General features: G+C 49.5%; 2 protein-coding genes across 6 annotated transcripts in view; both read left to right on the forward strand.

Moving 5' to 3' along the window:
• The first annotated feature begins 71 nt into the window (after positions 1–71).
• Positions 72–5,378, forward strand: CHRNG (cholinergic receptor nicotinic gamma subunit). Its single transcript, XM_046018898.1, has 12 exons — positions 72–126; positions 321–460; positions 698–742; positions 918–1,027; positions 1,574–1,729; positions 2,439–2,536; positions 2,811–3,011; positions 3,211–3,325; positions 3,540–3,654; positions 4,352–4,565; positions 4,787–4,920; positions 5,195–5,378. Exons 1-12 carry the CDS (start codon positions 72–74, stop codon positions 5,366–5,368), a joined length of 1,557 nt encoding a protein of 518 aa, XP_045874854.1. The 3' UTR covers positions 5,369–5,378.
• A 2,006-nt stretch (positions 5,379–7,384) lies between these two features.
• EIF4E2 (eukaryotic translation initiation factor 4E family member 2) overlaps positions 7,385–19,515 on the forward strand; it is a 29,741-nt gene continuing 17,610 nt past the window's right edge. For all 5 annotated transcript variants that reach the window (XM_046018900.1, XM_046018901.1, XM_046018899.1 and 2 more), the window contains exons 1-3: positions 7,385–7,545; positions 13,813–13,927; positions 15,383–15,517. In XM_046018900.1, the coding sequence (XP_045874856.1) occupies positions 7,526–7,545; positions 13,813–13,927; positions 15,383–15,517 (270 nt within the window). In that variant the 5' untranslated portion in view covers positions 7,385–7,525. The remainder of the gene's footprint in view (positions 7,546–13,812; positions 13,928–15,382; positions 15,518–19,515) is intronic.

A 19,515-nucleotide genomic window follows, 5' to 3' on the forward strand; every position in this document is an offset into this window, starting at 1 on the left:
CAGAGTCTGCATCTCTCTACCCTGAGCTGGGAGCTGTTGTCCCACCCGTCACTGTAGAGAGCTGTGGCACCATGCTCAGGGGCCCAGGGCTGCTGTTCCTCCTGCTGCTGCTGGCTGTCTGCTTGGGTGTGGACACAGGGGATCAGGAGCCAGGGGAGGACTGGAGTTGAGACCCAATGCCCAGGGACAGAGGGTCTAGAGGGTTACTGAAGCCTGCCCCCACGCCCAGCACCCTACTTCTCCGCATCACACCCTCTTGTGGCCTCTCCCTCTTTCTGCCCCATAGCCCCTGTACCCAGGCTCAGTTCTATCTGTTGCAGGAGCTGAGGGCCGGAACCAGGAGGAACGTCTGCTCGGGGACCTGATGCACAGCTACAACCCCCACCTGAGGCCCGCTGAGCGCGATTCAGATGTGGTCAATGTCAGCCTGAAGCTCACGCTCACCAACCTCATCTCCCTGGTGAGCCACAGGCCTGGAGGACAGTGGGGGAGATAATGGCCCAGTGTATCTGGCCCCTGGGACCTGCTAGGGAGAGGCGGGGGAAGGACTCCACAGGGGGAAGGCTGGGGGACTGGAAATCTCCCACGAGGGCTTCCCAAGAGGCTGGGGTCCTGTAGCGCCCAACGGGGGTCTAGAGGGACTAACATCTGGAGAGGGCAAGTGATGGGGGTTCAGCCTGCTGTTCTATACCCCTAGAATGAGCGAGAGGAGGCCCTCACCACCAATGTCTGGATAGAGATGGTAAGAGGCCACCCTGCAGTCTTTTTCTATCAGATCCCAGGGCCCTTAGAGCTACCTGCCTTCCCCCATCCCCTCCCTGCCTCCTCTGACCCACCTGGGCTAGGATCCTATTCCTGGGGGGAGCAGAGGGTACCTTGGCGGAGATCAGGGCCTGGCAAGCCCACTCTCCCTGCAGCAGTGGTGTGATTATCGCCTGCGCTGGGACCCACAAGACTACGAAGGCCTATGGGTGCTGAGGGTGCCGTCCACCATGGTGTGGCGGCCAGATGTCGTGCTGGAGAACAAGTGAGGAGGGGCGCAAGCAGGGGTTGGGGGGACAAAAGGACACAAGGGTAGGGCCCAGTACAAGGGGGCTCCGGAGAAAGGGCCTGGTGAGCAGAAGGTACAGACCAGAAAATACTGGCGGGGGCAGGTGCCGCCAGGGACAGGGCCGGGCGAGCAGACCCAACCCCTCGCCTGGCTCCATCTCTTCTGTCCCCGGTCCTCTGGTGGGCTGTTGCCCTCCTTTGGCCGCGGGGATGAGGGCAGCTGCCACAGAAGCCGTCAGGAATGAATAGACATGGAGGGCTTCTCTCAGGGGCGCCTCCCGCACTTGGCAAGAGCTGGGGAGATGTTAGTACCATTGTGACCAGGCCCTGGTGATGAGGGGACAGGCCGGAGGAAGCCCGGAGGTGGGTGTGGTGGGGGGCCCTCTGGAAAGAGGTGGTGGGCTCTGTGGCCGCGAAGGGCTGCTGTCCCCAGGCCCCATCCATGCAGGGCAAGGGCTGGCCTGGGGCTGCCGGGGACGTGACCCCTCGCCCCAACCCCGCGGCCCCACCTGCCTGTGCACAGCGTGGACGGCGTGTTCGAGGTGGCCCTCTACTGCAACGTGCTGGTGTCTCCTGACGGCTGTGTCTACTGGCTGCCGCCGGCCATCTTCCGCTCATCCTGCCCGGTCTCTGTCACCTACTTCCCCTTCGACTGGCAGAACTGCTCCCTCGTCTTCCAGTGAGGCCATTTACCGGGGGTGGGGGCAGCGGGGAGGGATTCAGAGTGGCCCTAAGAGGAGCCTGGTTGGCTGGGGGATGCCAGGCATTCTCACCAGGGGCCTCGGGGGGCCTGTGTGCTTGTCATCTTCAGACACCTGAAGTTGACCACGTCCCTCCCTGCTAAGCCACAGTCCCCTTGCTCATCCTCCTTCCCTGCCCCAGTTTCCCTGCCTGTACCCCAAAGGAGGAATTAATGACCGGGGTGGGTGGGCAAGAAGGCATGCACGAGTGGCACCCCTCACCCCATGGAGAGGTGAAGGATGAATCAGTCTTCTTATCCAGAAACGGGGTGGGGGGGAGAAGGTCTGTGTGAGGGTTTTTCCCATAATTTAGAGAAGTGTTCTTTTTACAAGGAGACCCTCCTTTTTTTTTTTTTTTTAAGATTTTATTTATTTGCCAGAGTGAGACACAGCAAGAGAAGAAACACAAGCAGGGGGAGTGGGAGATGGAGAAGCAGATTTCCTGCCAAGCAGGGAGCCCAATGAGGGGCTCTATCCCAGGACCTGAGCTGAAGGCAGATGATTAACGACTGAGCCATGCAGGCGCCCCTCTGGGCTGTGCTTTTGGAGGCAATACTGTCCACAACTGCCCTTGAGGATCATCTGGATGATCTCAGAGGTGGCTCTACCCACACTCAAATATATCCCCCTTCCCTCCCCATCTCCCAGGTCCCAGACCTACAGCACCAATGAGATCAATCTGCAGCTCAGCCAGGAAGATGGTCAGACCATCGAGTGGATTTTCATCGACCCTGAGGCCTTCACAGGTAAACTCCCTCCCAGGATCCCTGCTGGATCTGGCCTCCAGGGAAGAACCAGACTAAGCTCAGACCCCCTTCCCTGTAACTCAAGGTGAAAACCACAGTAAACTGTAAAAAATATATCTTTAAATGCTCAGCACAGTTCTTTCCCAGTTTGGGTGGGAGGGGGATCATGTATCCGGGCTCCTTGGATGGTGCTCCTTTGGGCCTGTGCTGGCCACCCTGCAGCTAGGGGACGGGGGCTTCCCTCTCTGCGCCCACCCTGGCCTGCTTCCCGCAGAGAATGGGGAGTGGGCCATCAGGCACCGGCCTGCCAAGATGCTGCTGGACGTGGAGGCACCGGTGGAGGAGGCAGGCCACCAGAAGGTCGTCTTCTACCTGCTGATCCAGCGCAAGCCCCTCTTCTATGTCATCAACATCATTGCGCCCTGTGTCCTCATCTCCTCAGTCGCCATCCTCATCTACTTCCTTCCTGCCAAGGGTACCAGGAGCCGGTGGGAGGGGAGCCCTGGCCCCAGGCGGTAGCACAGGGATGAGCTGGGAGGACGCAGGGTTGGGGTACCGCACACAGGACCACCTGTCCCTGGAGACCAGAGCCATCGGCCTCCTTATGGGGTGGGGGAGGTGCCCCACAGCAGGGAAATTGACATCAGCTCTCAAGACCTCTTGGTTATGGGCAGCGGGGGGCCAGAAGTGTACCGTCGCCATCAACGTGCTCCTGGCCCAGACTGTCTTCCTCTTCCTCGTGGCCAAGAAGGTGCCCGAGACCTCCCAGGCAGTGCCACTAATCAGCAAGTAAGGCTGCCCCTCACACCTACCGCCCACCTCCCCCAACCTTGCCCAGAAGTCAGGGCAGGAAGTCCCTCCTAACACTGCCACACCCACCTCCCTCAATGCCAATCCCTCACCCTAAGGGATTGGGGGGTGTTGGCTGCCAAGAGAGGGGGTGCATCTAGAGATGAAGGGCCAAAGGGCCCAGCCCCACTTCCTGCCCACTCAACCCCGGCAGGTACCTCACCTTCCTCCTGGTGGTGACCATCCTCATTGTCGTGAATGCCGTGGTCGTGCTCAACGTGTCTTTGCGGTCCCCCCACACACACTCCATGGCTCGTGGGGTCCGAAAGGCAAGGCCCCTCCCTGCCCACTCCAGCGTCCTCCCGTCCAGTTCACTCACACACGTCCTCCTCTCCACCCCTTCTCCTTCCCTACTCACCTGCCACATTCAGTGGCAAACAGCCCTGTGTATATCTTGAAGCATGTGCCCAATGGATTAATAAAATCCTGAGTATTTATTATGTGGCCGGTGTATTATGCATGCAGACACGTTTGATCATCACAGATCTCCCACAAGGTGGGTTTTAGTCCCATCTCCATTTTGCAAGTGAGGAAGTTGAGGCACGGAGAGATTCATTAACTTACCCAAGGTTGCCTGGTGAGGAAGCAGAGGCAAGATTCCGCCCAGGCAGTCTGGCTCCGGAGTCCGTGTGATCTGCAGCCAACTGGGACCCTTGTTGCAAATGCAGGTTCTCAGGCCCACCCCAGGCATTCTGGACCAGAACAGTGGGGGTGGGATCTGGAAACCTGGGTAGCGAGTGCCCTGGTGATGCTGCCATGCACACAAGTTGGAGGATCTAGGCTCCCTGTGTCTAGCACAGAACAGTGGAGCTGAGAGGGGTCAAGCCCCCTGGCCATCGTGTGCTGCCTCTGGGCCCCTAGTGGCTTGAGCCCTCCCGCCCAACCTTCCCCTTAGGCTCAGAAACCCAGCTCCATGCCAGATCAGCTAGCTTCTAGGCGAAGCCCACCACCAAATCCTCTCTCCAGGTGTTCCTCCGGCTCTTGCCCCAGCTGTTGCGGATGCACGTCTGCCCACCTGCCCCAGCGGCTGTGCCTGACCCCCGGCGCCAGCTGCAGAACGGCTCCTCAGGATGGTTGCCCACAGCCGGGGAAGAGGTTGCTCTCTGCCTGCCTCGAAGTGAACTTCTCTTCCGGCAGCGGCAGCGCAATGGGCTGGTGAGGGCAGCGCTGGAGAAGCTAGGTGAGGCTGGGGTTGTGGGGTACGGATGACCGTGGAGACACTCGTCCCCAGGGACTCCAGACGGGGAGGGCTAGCTATCAGCCAAAGGACCAGGCAGAGCAGATGAGTGTTGATAAGTGTCTGGGGTGGGGAGAGAGAAGCTAGGGCCCCTTGGGAGAGACTGCCTTCTCAGACTAGTTCTTCTCTGCTCTATTCCCTGACCTTACCCTCCCTCCCACCAGAGAAAGGCCCGGAGCCAGAGCACAGCCAGGAGTGGTGCGGCAGCCTGAAGCAGGCCGCCCCCGCCATCCAGGCATGTGTGGAAGCCTGCAACCTGATTGCCCTCGCCCAACACCAGCAGAGTCACTTTGACAGTGTAAGGGGGATTCAGTACCCAGGGAGGGACGTGGAACTGAGATGGGGGCAAGATGAGTGGGGTGGCCGTGGTAGGGCGATGGGATGAGAAAATTGGAACTGGGACATTGGGGCCAGAGGACTATGGCAGAAGGCAGGTTAAGGCCTGGAAGTAGGTGAGAAGGGCCCAAGGCCGTGGAGAATAGAGGCCTGCTGGATGGCTGAGGATGGCACAGTGATCCAGGGCAGGCTTGGTGTCACCGCTGATCATCCCACACCCCGCCTTTCACCTCCAGGGGAGTGAGGAGTGGTTCTTGGTGGGCCGTGTGCTGGACCGTGTCTGCTTCTTGGCCATGCTGTCACTTTTTGTCTGTGGCACTGCTGGCATCTTCCTCATGGCCCACTACAACCAAGTGCCCGCTCTGCCATTCCCTGGAGACCCCCGCTCATACCTGCCCCCACCTGACTGAGCCAACCAGCTATCAACTGCTGCTAGACACGTGGAGTCTTGTCAGCTGTGTTCTTCAGTGACTGAGGTCATGATGGGCCCTCTGGAAAGTGCCCTGCAGGGCCATGTGGGCCAACGGCCCTGAAAAAAGCACAGGAAATAAAGAGAATGAGCTGGAGTCCTGGAGTGGCTGAAAATGGCTGTGGGCAGTGTGCGCTCTTGGGGTCACCATATGGCACTGGCTAACTAGTCCTGGCAACCCCCTCACTTCAGCAAAGCATTAGGAAGCCCCATCATTTTTTTTTTTTAAGATTTTATTTATTCATTTGAGAGAGTGTGTGTGTGAGCAGAGGGGAGAGGGAGAAGCAGTCTCCCCACTGAGCAGGGAGCCAATTTGGGGCTCAATCCCAGGACCCGGCGGAGATCATGACCTGAGCCAAAGGCAGTTGTTTAACCGAATGAGCCACCCAGGTGCCCCTTACTCCCATCATTTCTGAAGCCCTAAGGACTTTGTCTTGTATGATGTTCCCAACTAGGCAAGATCCCATCCCTCCATGCCTAGGCCTCCCTTCCTTTTTACAAGTTCCCCAAAGGCCCCTAAAGGAGGCAGGTCGAGACAGGTGCGAAATGTTCTCTTGAAAGAATGGCAGCAGCCCAGTCCAGCTGCTACTCTCCCTCCCCTGCCTTCTGGGTGCTATAAGCAGCCAATACTCACCTGCACCAGTGACCTTTGCATTCTATGCTTTTTTGGTCATCGATCACAAAAGATTCTATGAATTAAGAGCTCCTCAGGTCATCATGGACAAGTAAGAGTCACTATTTCCCCACATTTCAGATGGGCAAGTTTAGGCCCAGGATAAGAAGGGCTTCCCAGAACACTGGTGGCTAAATAGTCTGGAGTCCAGAATTCCCAACCCAATTCTAGACATTCCAAGAAAGATTCCATGGCCTGGAAAACAGACCTCTCTTCTCTTCTCAAGGGTTGGGGCATTTGCACTGGTCCCAAAGGATGCTTAAGACAACCAATAGGTAGGCAGAAAGGCTGGGAGGTAACAGGGAATCACTGGGCTTTGCCTTCTGAGAGGAGACCCTGACCAGCTTCCCCCGGCCCCACTTAGGAAACAAGATGGCCAGCTGAGGTCTTCCTGGGAGAGAGGAAAGGCCCTGCTTTGAGAGTACAGCTGGGGCCCGAGTCCTATAGGTGATAAGACAACTTGAGCAACTCATTTGTGCCCCCTGAGCCTCTGTTTCTTCATCTGTAAATGTGGGTACATTTACATTCAGTTCCCGGCTACCCACATCAGAGGATCAAAGGTGCAGGTGAAAGTGACTCCAAAGTGTGAAAGTACCACGTAAGACTTGACAATGAGACATTGCAGGGCGGGGGGGGGCGGCGGAAATAACCCCCTTCCCCAAATACAGGGTTGCTGGCTTTGGGGCTCAACCACCAGCAGGTTCACTTCATTAACTCCAGTTTATATGCGCGCTCCCCCTGTGTATTTAGAGCCGAGATTTAGATCCGGGAGGCACTTTGATGATGGTGGGCCCATCTGTCGTTCCTGTAAGCTTTTCACACTAGCTTGGTCACCCAGGGTGAGTCTCTCAACTTCTCTAATTGCCTTAAAGGGCAGAGATGAGCTCTTTAGCTCCTGGCGCAAGTAAGCAAAAATTTACAACACTACACTTACTGCGGGCGACTAGGTCTAGCGCCTGCCACTGACGATCCCGTTCCATCCGCGCGGCAACTCGAAGAGGCAGGCGCTATATAATATAGTGTGGCCAGTACCCCAAGAGGAAAGAGCCTCGGGGAGGATCGCGCAGCCCGTCTGGGGGTGGAGTCGGGATCTGTACCAAGCAGTGAGTCCAGAGCCCGCACAGTCAGCGACGCGGCTCTGCCTCTTTCTCCCAGCCGCCGCGGGAGGGGGTCGGGGCGCCCCCTCGGACACGCGACAGGAACCCCGGCAGAACGAAGGGGCCCCGCAACTCCAACGGCCGCCAAACCCACACCTCCGCGCCGCTGCCCAGGGCGGGCGTCCCGGGATACCCGCCCCACACAGAGGTAGGGCGCCGACGTTCCGCTGCGCCGCGCGCAGCCGGAAGTAGCCGGGCCCTAAGCTAGGGGAGACCTGGCGGAGCGGAAGTCACTCCGTGAGGCAGTGGCGACGGCGGCGGTGAGAGGATGAACAACAAGTTCGACGCGTGAGTGGCGCGTGGCCGCCCCACGGGGCCCCTTCCCCCAACCGTTCCCCGCGCCTGCCCCCCAGCGGGGCTGGCGGCGGCAAAACCTCCCGGCGCCGTCCTCCCTCCCGGGCTTGGGCTGCGGGCCTCCCCGGCCCAGGCGACCGGCGGGGAAGAAGAGGGGCTGGGGCGGCGTGATGCGGGAGTCCCAGAGACGCCGGGGTCGTAGGGACCGACGGCGAAGCGCGGGGGCCCGGGGAGGAGGTGGCCGTGACGCCCGGAAGCAGCTTTTTGGACGCCCCGCCCTGGTGGGTGCGGGTGGCCGGCAGAGTGGAGGGGCGGAGACCGCGGCGGTTTGGGTGTTTCCGCAGCCTGGCTGTCCTGCCTCTGAAGCTGGCTTTCCACGCACGCTCTCCAGCCTGGGCAGGTCACCTCGCCTCTCTGAGTCAGTGTTCTCATCTGCAGAGTGGGGACGGTAACAGCCCGGGTCCGAGCATTGGGAAGGTGCAGTGAGACGATGTGGCTGTTGCGCCTAGAGGCTGCTCAGTTACGGAATGCTCCTCGTCTTCCTCAGCCTCCTTCCTACTTCCTTTCTCCTCCCTCTTTTCCCTTCCAACACACTCACGGGGAGCTGCTCGTTTTCTTGCCCAGCGAGCACACTTGACGTTGCCTCCGTCTCTACTTCCTTGTCTGCCCTATTGGTTCCTAGTTCAGCATCAGTTGGAAATGCCGAAAAGGAATGAGAGTATTTCCCTCTAGCGATTGTATCTTTTTTTTTTTTAATTTTTTATTTATTTGACAGAGAGAGATCATAGGTAGGCAGAGAGGCAGGCAGAGAGAGAGGAGGAAGCAGGCACCCCGCTGAGCAGAGAGCCTGATGTGGGGCTCGATCCCAGGACCCTGAGATCATGACCTGAGCTGAAGGCAGAGGCTTAACCCACTGAGCCACCCAGGCGCCCCTCTAGCGATTATATCTTGAGGTAGTTTATGTTCTTATCTCTCTTCTAATAATCTGGTAAATCTGATCTCCAAAGACCTGGATTTCCAGGCCCAGACCCACCACTTTCCCAATTATTTGACAGTAGAAGAGTTACCCAGCCATTGTTATCTAAGGCACATTAGTGATCAGTGCCCTGCTGCTGCATGGCGTGTGATAAAGATCAAATCACATTCAACAGTGCCTAAAGGTACTTTGTGAACTGCTCATAGTGAGGAAGAAATGTAAAGTGGCATCACTGTTTAGGCTGTGATCGTCTGCTGATGCCAAGTTGGGATTTTTCCAGTACAAGGAGGGCTGGTTTGCAAATTCAGGAGTCCTGGGTTTCAGCACTCTAGGCAGCTCCTCAGGAATGTTTCCTGGTCACTGAGAAGTCTCTGGGGGCTTGGAAAAAGTCTGCTGCCTAGCTGAGCCCATCTCAGTAGGAACAGCCACACTCCCCTTCCCCCTTTTGTACCCCTCATCTTAAATCTCTGCGGCACCAAGTTCCAGATCTAAGTCCTCCCTCAGTGAAGCTTTCTGCAAACCCTGTTCCTCCGCTGAATCAAACAAATCAGAATTTCATCTTAGGAAAACACTTTATGGGTCATCTAGTCCAGTCCTCCCCAAATCGTTTAGCGATCTGCAGTAAGCTAATTTAAGAATGGTAGTAATGGCTTCCATAGGCATCTTGCTAGGTACTTTTCATGTACTATTTCTACCCCTAACAACCCTGCAAAGGGGGTCGTGTTACCTCCTTCTACAGATAGGAAAATGAGGCCCCCTGAGGTTGGGTAACTTGTCCACAAAAACAGGAAGGCCCATGTAGCAGAATTCAAACCCAGGTTTGTTGTTTAACCTAGGTTCAAGTACCTCTTGACAAAAATTAACCTGGATCATTTTTAATTAGTTTAATTATTTGCTATTCCTTATACTGAGTCAGAATTTTTTTAACATCTCCTAGCTATGCAGGAGAAAACCAAAGCATTTCATTTATTTGAAATTAGCAATTAGAGACCACACTCCTGCCCCAGGCTTTGAAGTTTATTTCTTTGAGTAATCTCTACACCCAACATGGGACTTGAAACCACAGCCCCAAGCCCAGAGCTCCTCTGACTGAGCCAGCCCGGTTCCCCCAAAATCTGCAGTTTTTAGACCATTGTTACGTGTTGGCTTCTATACTCTAAACCACATGGTTCCTATGGCCCGTTTGCCAATATCGTAAAAGTCCAGTGCCTGGAGTTGGATACTGTAGTCAGGTTAAAGAAGAGCTCTAACTTACTCTACTCTGTGGGCTCAACTTCGACCTAGGACTATAATTATACCCTACCCCCCACATCTGTCAAGTCAGTTAATGCCCCTGTCATTGATCCTGTTGACATGATGTAAAACCTAAGATGCTTTCACTGTTCTGCAGTCCCAGACTGATTAATTTTCAGCTGTAGATGCCATACTTGATTTTGTCACTATTCTCTCTCTGCTAGCTTTTGGCCCTTTCTTAAAGTATTGTGCAGGCCACCTGTTTGGCACTCATCCTATTTATTCTGCCTTGTATTGTTTTGATTTTATTTTTTAAGTTTTAACTTAGTTGAGAGAGAGTGAGTGCACACAAGCAGGGGGGATGGGCAGAGGGGAGAGGAGGAAGCAGACTGCCCTCTGAGCAGGGATCCTGGTACAGGGCTCCATCCCAGGACCCTGAGATCATGACCTGAGCTGAAGGCAGACACTTAAGTAACTGAGCCACCCAGGTGCCCCTATTGCTTTGATTTTAGAAACGTATTCATTAAACATGTTTGTTTTCTGCCTCTGACTGGTGCTGGACATGTAAAGATGAATTAGACCAAGTTCCTGTCCACAAGCAATCAGTCTAGTTAGAGAGTATGGGGACAAACCTGGACAGAAGTTTGATGAGCTGACTTAGAACCACTCAGTCTGGATAGCCTTAGAGATGCTAATTGCCCTCCTGAGTCTGTGGAGCACTGATTTTTAGTCCTGGTTGTATCTTGGCTCAAATCCAGCTTTAGGCTGGGAAGAGTAGCCTGTGGAACATAGAGTACAAGTGATTTGCCTTAAGTATGGGCTTCGAGGGCAGGGTAGTTAGCTAGCTCCAGTCTGAAATAACACAAGATGAAGGTCCATAGGATTTCCTTTTAACATCTCTGAAGGGAATCAGGAAGTGTGGTCCAGGGATCTCAGTGGCACTGTTTCTTCTCAGATTAATTATTTATTCAGATGAATTAATTATTCTTTTTCTCTTTCCTTGTTGTGATTAGCAGCAGAGAAAGGAACTTGGGCTTTTCTTGGGGCTAGTAAACTGCTCCTTTTCAAAATTTGAAGGGAAGAGGGGCGCCTGGGTGGCTCAGTGGGTTAAAGCCTCTGCCTTCGGCTCAGGTCATGATCCCAGGGTTCTGGGATCGAGCCCCGCATCGGGCTCTCTGCTCTGCGGACAGCCTGCTTCCTCCTCTCTCTGCCTGCCTCTCTGCCTACTTGTGATCTCTGTCTGTCAAATAAATAAAATAAAATCTTTAAAAAAAAAAATTTGAAGGGAAGGGACCCCAGAGGATATAATGAAGGCAAAGAGATAGGAAGAGAGGGAAATGGCTTGAGTCCTGAGGTGTGCCCCAAAGATAAGAATTAGGACCTGTCTTGGGCCTATTCGGTATAAAAAACCATGAGATATTTTGGATTGGGAGCCCAAAAAAGTAGCCATGACATTATAGCTGAGATAAGTACAAACATTTGTATGGTGAGATTCAGAAGGGGGAGCCTGATCCAGCCTAGGGAGAGATTAGGAAATATTTCTAAGAGAAAGTGGCCCTCATCCTGAGTCCGAATGGACAAGTTAAATAGGGAAAGAAACCACACGGTGAGTATAACAGAGGGGTGAGATCAGGAAACTGTAAGTAGGCTGATAACACAAGAGTGGAAGGAGTTTTTTGGGACCAAGAAGGAGGTGATATTTGGCACATAGAGAGCAGGACCTTTGCACCAAGCTGATTCCCAAGTATATATACCTTATCTCCTCAATCAGGTCCTTGCGGACAGGCACTCTAGCCTCTGATTCAATAAATGGCTTGGTAAATGTGGGACTTGGTGCTAGACAGGTTCCTTTAGGAAAGTAAACCAAACCATCTCAAGTTTAATAAAAGGGAAGGAGTATCATAAGCACAGATAATGTTCTCCCAGAAGTCTGGGGAGGTCAAACTAAATCAACAAGATGGCAGCATCACAAACAAAACCACTTTTCTCATCACTCTCTCTGCTCCATTTCCTTTCTCCCTACTGGTTTTCTTTGTTCTTGTTCATTGTCTACCCTCATTGCTTTTCTCATGTGGGAGCCATATAGTTGTCCCAGCTTCTGAATCTGTGTGATCTTTCATCTCCTGGATGAAAAGCCAAGGAAGGAATCTGTTCATGATTATGAGAAAGACCATGGGGCATCAGTTATTGGCCAGGCTGGAATGCCCTTTATTCAAGTGCCCTTCATACTCATTCCTTGAACAGAGTGGGGTAGGGTCATTTATGGCATCATGCACCTGAGTATACCCTACAACTAGGGCTGTGAAATGAGCAGAAAAGGCACCTCATTACATGGCTAGTTTGTGCATTCTAATATTTATTGAGTACTTTTTATGTGCTATGCACTGGAAATTTATGGGCAAAAGAAAATGCAGAATACTTTGCAACATGTTTCTGTAGGTATGTAAGGTTATCATTTGAGCATTTCTAGGTCCTTTCTTGAGAATTACCTAATTCCATTTGACTAGATAGTCATTAGGGCCAAAGGTGATTTTGAAGAAGAGCCATGATAAGCTAATGGTCCAGCTCTAAATTAAATGACATTCTTATTATCTTTGTGAATTCACCTTCCGTTTATCTTTTTGTCTGAATCCAGTGAGCTTTAGATGTACCTCAAAGCCTTAGGGTAGTTTCACTGCTTCTAGAAGGATAGCACCTACTGTACATTTGACCAGTCTTACCAGGCAAGAAGACATTCATTCATTCTTCCAGTCATTTCTTTTTCTTTTCGTTAACATTGATTCAGCGTCTTGTGTAACATGTTTGGGCAACATCTTCTTGTCCTTGGTGCTGGAGATACAAAGATTAATAAGACTTCTAAGAGATCCCTCCATTTAATAGGAAAAATAGACATAGGAGGAATGGCACATGAGGCTGAGGGGTAGTGTTTGCAGAGCCATAGCTATGGGACTGTAGATTGCTTTGGGAGATGGGAAGGGAAAGAAATATCCGTAGGCAAGAATCAGATTCTAGAGGATCTTAAATTTCATTGTACTTTGTCCTGCAGGGTGCGCATCAAAAGGCAAGGGATGGTTTTAAGCATGGAAGTTAAATGTTTGATGGTTTTAAGCATGGAAGTTAAATGATCAGATTTTTGTTTATTTTTTTTTAAGATTTATTTATTTATTTTAGAGAGTAAATGCACATTTGCACACACACAGGCACCAAGGGGAGGGTCAGAGGGAGAGAGAGAGTCTTAAACAGACTCTGCACTAAGCATGGAGCCAGACGTGGGGCTCAACACAGGGTTCAACCTCACAACCCTGAGATCAAGACCCTAAGATCACAACCTGAGCTAAAACCAAGAGTTAGATGCTTAACTGACTGTGCCACTGAGGTGCCCCTCAGATTTGCATTTAGAAAGATGCTGGTGGCTATGTGGAGGATGGATAGAGGTGGAAATGATTTGTGTTAGGGAAACCATTTAGGGATTTATTTTGATAACTGAGATGACAGAGAAGTGGGCCTGAGCTAAAGCAGTTGCAGTGGGGAAGGATAGGAGAGGTGGTTAGAAGAAGTGTCAAGAAAGATAGGTAAGTTTTTAAACTTTATTTGAAAGGCCAAAGCAGTTATACAATCCAGAAGCTCTTTATTATCAATTCATTATTTTTGGCCAAAAAAAAAATCCATTAAACTGTTTGTCTCTTCCTTCTTTGTCTGTCAGAAAACTGGAAGACGGGGGCACCTAGGTGGCTCGGATGGTTGGGCATCTGCCTATGGCTCAGGTCATGATCTCCACGTCCGGGATCTCTCTCTTTCCGTCTCTGTCTCTGTATCTCTCTCAAATGAATAAATAAGATCTTTTAAAAAAAGAAAGAAAACTGGCAGACAGTGTTGTTTTGGAATTCCTCCTAACTGCCTTTCTATACTCCCTTGCTCTTCCCTCATCTCTTGTACATCTCATTGTCTCTATTTTGACTGACTTAGGGTTTGTTCATTTGACCTGGTGGCTTTGCTAGGTAAGCAAGAATCAGCTCAGTCATGGCCTAACATTGTCTTGCCTTCCCACTCAGATTGAAAGACGATGACAGTGGGGACCATGATCAGAATGAAGAAAACAGCACACAGAAAGATGGTGAGAAGGAAAAAATGGAACGAGACAAGAATCAGGGCAGCAGTAAGAGAAAGGTGAGTTTTATGCTGTATAGATAGAATTGCCTTTGGACTTGAGACTTGGTTATCTTGTTGGTTAAGGATACCAGATTAACTTGATGGCACCCTATTTTGGAATATCTGCTGCCTTTTTTTTTTTTTTTTTTAAGAGTTTATTTATTTGAGAGAGAGAGAGAATGTGTGTGCACATGTTCTCAAGCAAGGGGAGGAGTAAAGGGGGAGGGGCAAACAGTATCCATGCTGAGCATGGAGCCAGATTTGGGACTCGATTCCAGGACCCTGGGATCATGACCTGAGCTGAAATCAAGAGTCAGACGCTTAACTAACTGAGGCACACTGGAATATCTGCTTTTGTTCTCAGAAAAAGGTTGTTGAATCACTGGCATTCATGGTGGGAGTTAGAACTTTTCCCTTGCCACAGGATCTTGAGATGTTGTCTTGCTTTCCAGCATTCTCCCAGCATGACAAGATATTAACCCTGGAATTTAGCAGAACTATTTGTTGCTTCATAAGCTGCTGCTGAGTATTTAATCCTACATATCCCTTGAAATTTTAGACTCTGTAGTCAGTAATAATCTAAGCTAAAAGTGACTGGGAAAAGAGAAAGTCTAGAGAATGAGGGACTGATAGATTTCTTTTTCTTTCTCTCTCTCTTTCTTTTAGGGTTTTATTTATTTATTTGTTAGGGACAGAGAGTGTGCACAATCAGGGGGAAGGGCAGGTAGAGGGAGGATCCTGCTGAGCAAAGAGCCCGAGTCCTGATCCGAGGACCCTGGGATCATGACCTGAGCCAGAGGCTGTTGCTTAACTGACTGAGCCACCTGGGTGTTACAGATCAACAACTTTTTTGACGCATCAAAACAGTTGTTTCTCTCACAAGGTCAAGGACTATCCAGATAAAAGCATTGTAGGTGCTAAGAGAACACAAAGGTGAATGAGACTATGGGTCAGGGGCTTCCATATAATAGTAGCAGTAATAATGATAGCTGACACTGAGCACTTACTGTATGCTGGGCACTATGCTAAGCACTTTAGATCTATTAATTTATTTGATCTGCTTAGCAACCCTATGATATGGTTATGATTATTTTCTTCATTTTGTAGATAAGCAACAGGGGCACAAACAGGTTAAGCGGCTTGCCCAGGTTATTAGCCAGTAAGTGATAAAGTGTCATAGAGGAGGCAATATTTGGCCTGGAAGTACTTGGCTGAGATAACAAATAAACATAAATACCTAAGATAGAAAACAGAAAGTTACAAATGCCATAAGAATACAGATAAAACATTATAGGAGCTTAGAGTCAGTTAACCACTAAGGAAATTTACTGGTAAGTGGAATCTTGGGCATAATGCAGGTAATTGAGGATGTGTCCTTTTTGTGGAGGTGATAAGGGGTGACGCTGTAAAATGTTTTCTGTCTCAGATCATGTGAAAAATGCCCCAGATTAACACACCTTCTTTACTTCATAGGCTGTTGTGCCTGGACCAGCAGAGCATCCCCTGCAGTACAACTATACTTTCTGGTACTCCAGAAGGACCCCCGGCCGTCCCACCAGCTCACAGAGCTATGAACAGAATATCAAACAGATTGGCACCTTTGCCTCCGTGAGTACTTACTGCTTTAATGTAATGAGCCTTGGTAGAACATTTGTCCCTATATTTACATCATAGTGTTTCTTTACTTTCCTGGTAACTTAGGACTGTGGTTTCCTTATTTGACTGACTGAGTCCCCAAGGTCAGGTTTGTTCACTTTTAGATTTCTTTTTTTTTTTTTTTTTTAATTTATTTGACAGACAGAGATCACAAGTAGGCAGAGAGAGATCACAAGTAGGCAGAGAGGCAGGCAGAGACAGAGCGAGGGGGAAGCAGTCTCCCTGCTGAGCAGAGAGCCCGATGTGGGGCTCGATCCCAGGACCCTGGGATCATGACCTGAGCCGAAGGCAGAGGCTTTAACCCACTGAGCCACCCAGGCGCCCCCATTTTTAGATTTCTTATCAGACATCCATAGGTAACATGCATAGGAATCAAGAAGTATATGAGTTGTCGAATTGACTGTAAGGGGACAATACAAAAAAACAGGTTTGTTTAAGTAGATATGTACTGAGTCCCTATTGCATGCAAAGCGTCATGGAGGATAAAACATTTTATAATGCGCTATATTTATTTTTTTGAAGCTTGACAGTAAAGTCAAGGGTAAAATTCAAAAGTTTTTCTTATATTAAGAACCTCCTATTAATGGGGTACCTGGCTGGTAAGTGTGGAACTCTTAATCTTGGGGCAGAGAGCTTACTTAAAAAAAAGAAAAATGAACCTCCCATTAGGGTTTTAGGTACATCAGGAACTATGCGTAAAGTAGCATCTTTTTCCTGTGTTCAGAAAGAAAATTAAATCCTAATCATTGTTTTTGTAAGTACTGTCAGAGTCAGAAATAGCCCCAGCTCTTCTCTCTCCCTCACGGGTGGCTATGTTTCCATATCTGCAACTAACACCAGTCTTGTTCAACAAAAATTTTTATGCACTTCCTACATGCTGTACATTTTATTTCTGGGCAGAATCAAGTGCAGGATTTGTTGTTTTCTTGAAATTGTGGAGGTTTTTCCCTATTTAAAATGCAGGCACTAGAAACGGAAACTGTAACAGGCAGTAAACATTACAATAAATTGGTAAAGAAGAATGACGCAGTAATAGGCACTTGATGTAGTTTCCTTTGATCGTATAATAACCCTATGAGATCAGTGAAATTATCCATATTTTTACAAATAAGAAAAGTGAGACTTATATTAAGTATCTGATCAAAGTATCAAGTCAGTCATAATCTACTTGAAGTGGAGGAGCCAGGATTGAAACTTAGGTTGGGTAGATTGTAAAAGCTACATTCCAAAACCCATACATTTTTTCATTATGCCAAAATGCAAGTCAGGTGTCTCTGATTTTTTTAATGCTGCTTTCTTAGACAAACTATTTCTCCATTTATTATTAATCAGATATATGTGTTTGTGTATGTCATATATATCTGGTAATCAGATTAGCTGATTACTTTGCTGAGTTGATATCATTTCAGCCCAAAGCAAGGATTTGTTTTAGTTAGCCTGTGCTTCCTTATTTATTTATTTACTTATCTTTAAAAGCAGGCTCCATGCCCAGCTTGGGACTCAAACTCGTGACCCTGAGATTAAGGGTTGCATGCTCCTCTGACTGAGCCAGCCAGGTGCCTGCCTGTACTCCCTTATTACTGGTAGATACAGGCTTTTTTGTAATACCAAACATAGCTTGCGCACTGGGTACATATTTAGTTCAAGAAATGTTTGTTGAATGAATTCACCAACAGTTCTAAAATGAATTAAGCTCTTGCCCTTAGCGAAGTAAGTCATTCTTACAGTGATAAGTGCTATAGGGAAGGCTGAAGTGCTCTTTAAGTTCAGAGGAAAGAAGAAATTAATTCCAGCTTGGGGAAAGCCTCTTTGGAGGAGATGAGCTTAAAATTAAAGAGTCCTGGGGGCGCCTGGGTGGCTCAGTGGGTTGAGCCGCTGCCTTCGGCTCAGGTCATGATCTCGGGGTCCTGGGATCGAGTCCCGCATTGGGCTCTCTGCTCAGCAGCGAGCCTGCTTCCCTCTCTCTCTCTCTGCCTGCCTCTCTGTCTGCTTGTGATCTCTCTGTCAAATAAATAAATAAAATCTTTTTTTTTTTTTTAAAGATTTTATTTATTTATTTGACAGAGAGAGATACAAGTAGGCAGAGAGGCAGGCAGAGAGAGTGAGAGGGAAGCAGGCTCGCTGCCCAGCAGAGAGCCCGATGCGGGACTCGATCCCAGGACCCCGAGATCATGACCTGAGCCGAAGGCAGCGGCTTAAACCACTGAGCCACCCAGGCGCCCAATAAATAAAATCTTTAAAAAAAAAAAAAAAAAAAAAAAAAAAATGTTGATGACCTGCCATATGGGAATGTTAGACATTACAGGGAACGTAGCAACCTGTTGTGTTCTGAACAACTGGCTGAACACTCGGAGGGTCAGAGAAGACTGAACTAGGGTGAGGTGGGGAGCGGAAGTTTTCATTCAGGATTCTGATAAGTTATTTGGAGGTAATTGTGAATATTTCTAGAATTTTTCTTTTCCTTTTAAGATAGGTGTATAACGAATTTACTCAGTTTATGCACAAAGGAATTTCTTTTTTTTTTTTAAGATTTTGTTTATTTGACAGAGCACACAAGTAGGCAGAGCGGCAGGCAGAGGGAGAGGGAGAAGCAGGCTCTCTGCTGAGCCAGGGAGCCTGATCTGGGGCTCGATCCTGGGACCCTAGGACCCTGGGACCCTGGAATCATGACCTGAGCCGAAGGCAGAAGCTTAACTTACTGAGCCACCCAGGCACCCTTTCTCTTCTTTTTTTAAGATTTTATTTATTTTATTAGGGAGTGTGTGCGCAAGTTGGAGGAGGGAGAGGCAGACTCCCTACTTAGCAGGGAGCCCAACAATGGGGCTTCATATGCAGGGCTCGATACCAGGACCCTGGGATCACCATCAGAGCCAAAGGCAGATGCTTAACTGACTGAGCCACCCAGGTGCCTCTTCTTTTCTTCTCTTTGGCATAAATGTTGAGTTGACTAGAGCAACATCATTAGCATCATCTGGGGTATCATTCTTCTAGAATCCGTGGATGTGTGACCACTGTTGGCTGTCTTGTAATTCAAGGCATCAGGAAATGTCTTACAATATTAGGTTCCTCACAGAGAAATAATCACATTGTGGAACATTTTATCAAATCCAAAGCAGTGTTTCTCAGTGCTCCTTAATCCTAATAATCAACCATATTTAAAAGTTCTCGAAGTCAGAATGACTACAAAGGCAGTGTCTTAAAATGGAAAGAGCACTGGTCTTGGGGATCACATGGTTCATCTGCTATGGTGCTAGACTCAGGGCAGGGCCAATTCTGAAACCATTTTTTCAACTATGAAATGAGGAACATAGTTGAGATTATTTCTTTTTTCAAAGATTTTATTTTAGAAAGTGCGTGTGCGAGTGGTGGGAGGGACAGACAAAGAGGGAGAGGAGAACAGACTTCCTGCTGAGCGCAGAGCCTGATGTAGGGCTGGATCCTAGCACCCCAAGACATGACCTGAGGCAAAAGCAAGAGTCAGACACTCAAGCAACTGAGCCACCCAGGTGTGCCAAGATTATTTCTTTCTTTTCTTTTTTTTTTTTTAAAGATTTTATTTATTTATTTGAGAGAGAGAGACACAGAGAGGGAACACAAGCAGGGGAGGGAGAAGCAGGCTTCCCGCCAAGCAAGACGCCTGATTTGGGGCTCAGTCCCAGGACACTGAGATCAGGACCCGAGCCAAAGGCAGACGCTTAGCAACTGAGCCACCCAGGTGCCCCCCCCGAGATTATTTCTGAAGTCTTTTTTTTTTGTGCAGCCTACATTCTGAGTCTGAACATTTATTTTGTGGTTTCAGTGATGAGTTTCAAATACCAAAATTGCCTAAAGAGAAGGAAGAGTTTCAAATACCGAAATTGCCTAAAGCCTAATAATATTTCTCAAGTGTTTTACTTCATCTCTCTTGTGATTAGGATGTCTGATGGTGACTGAGGTTCTGTAGTCTGACT

This window comes from Meles meles, chromosome 9, assembly GCF_922984935.1.
Source record: "Meles meles chromosome 9, mMelMel3.1 paternal haplotype, whole genome shotgun sequence".
NCBI lineage: Eukaryota > Metazoa > Chordata > Mammalia > Carnivora > Mustelidae > Meles > Meles meles.

Excerpts from the sequence above, each read along its gene's own strand:
- CHRNG (XM_046018898.1), top strand. The coding sequence starts at position 72 with ATGCTCAGGGGCCCAGGGCTGCTGTTCCTCCTGCTGCTGCTGGCTGTC. Across the intron at positions 3,326-3,539 it reads GCAGTGCCACTAATCAGCAA|GTACCTCACCTTCCTCCTGG; the intron begins GTAAGGCTGCCC and ends CAACCCCGGCAG. Across the intron at positions 4,921-5,194 it reads AGCAGAGTCACTTTGACAGT|GGGAGTGAGGAGTGGTTCTT; the intron begins GTAAGGGGGATT and ends TTTCACCTCCAG.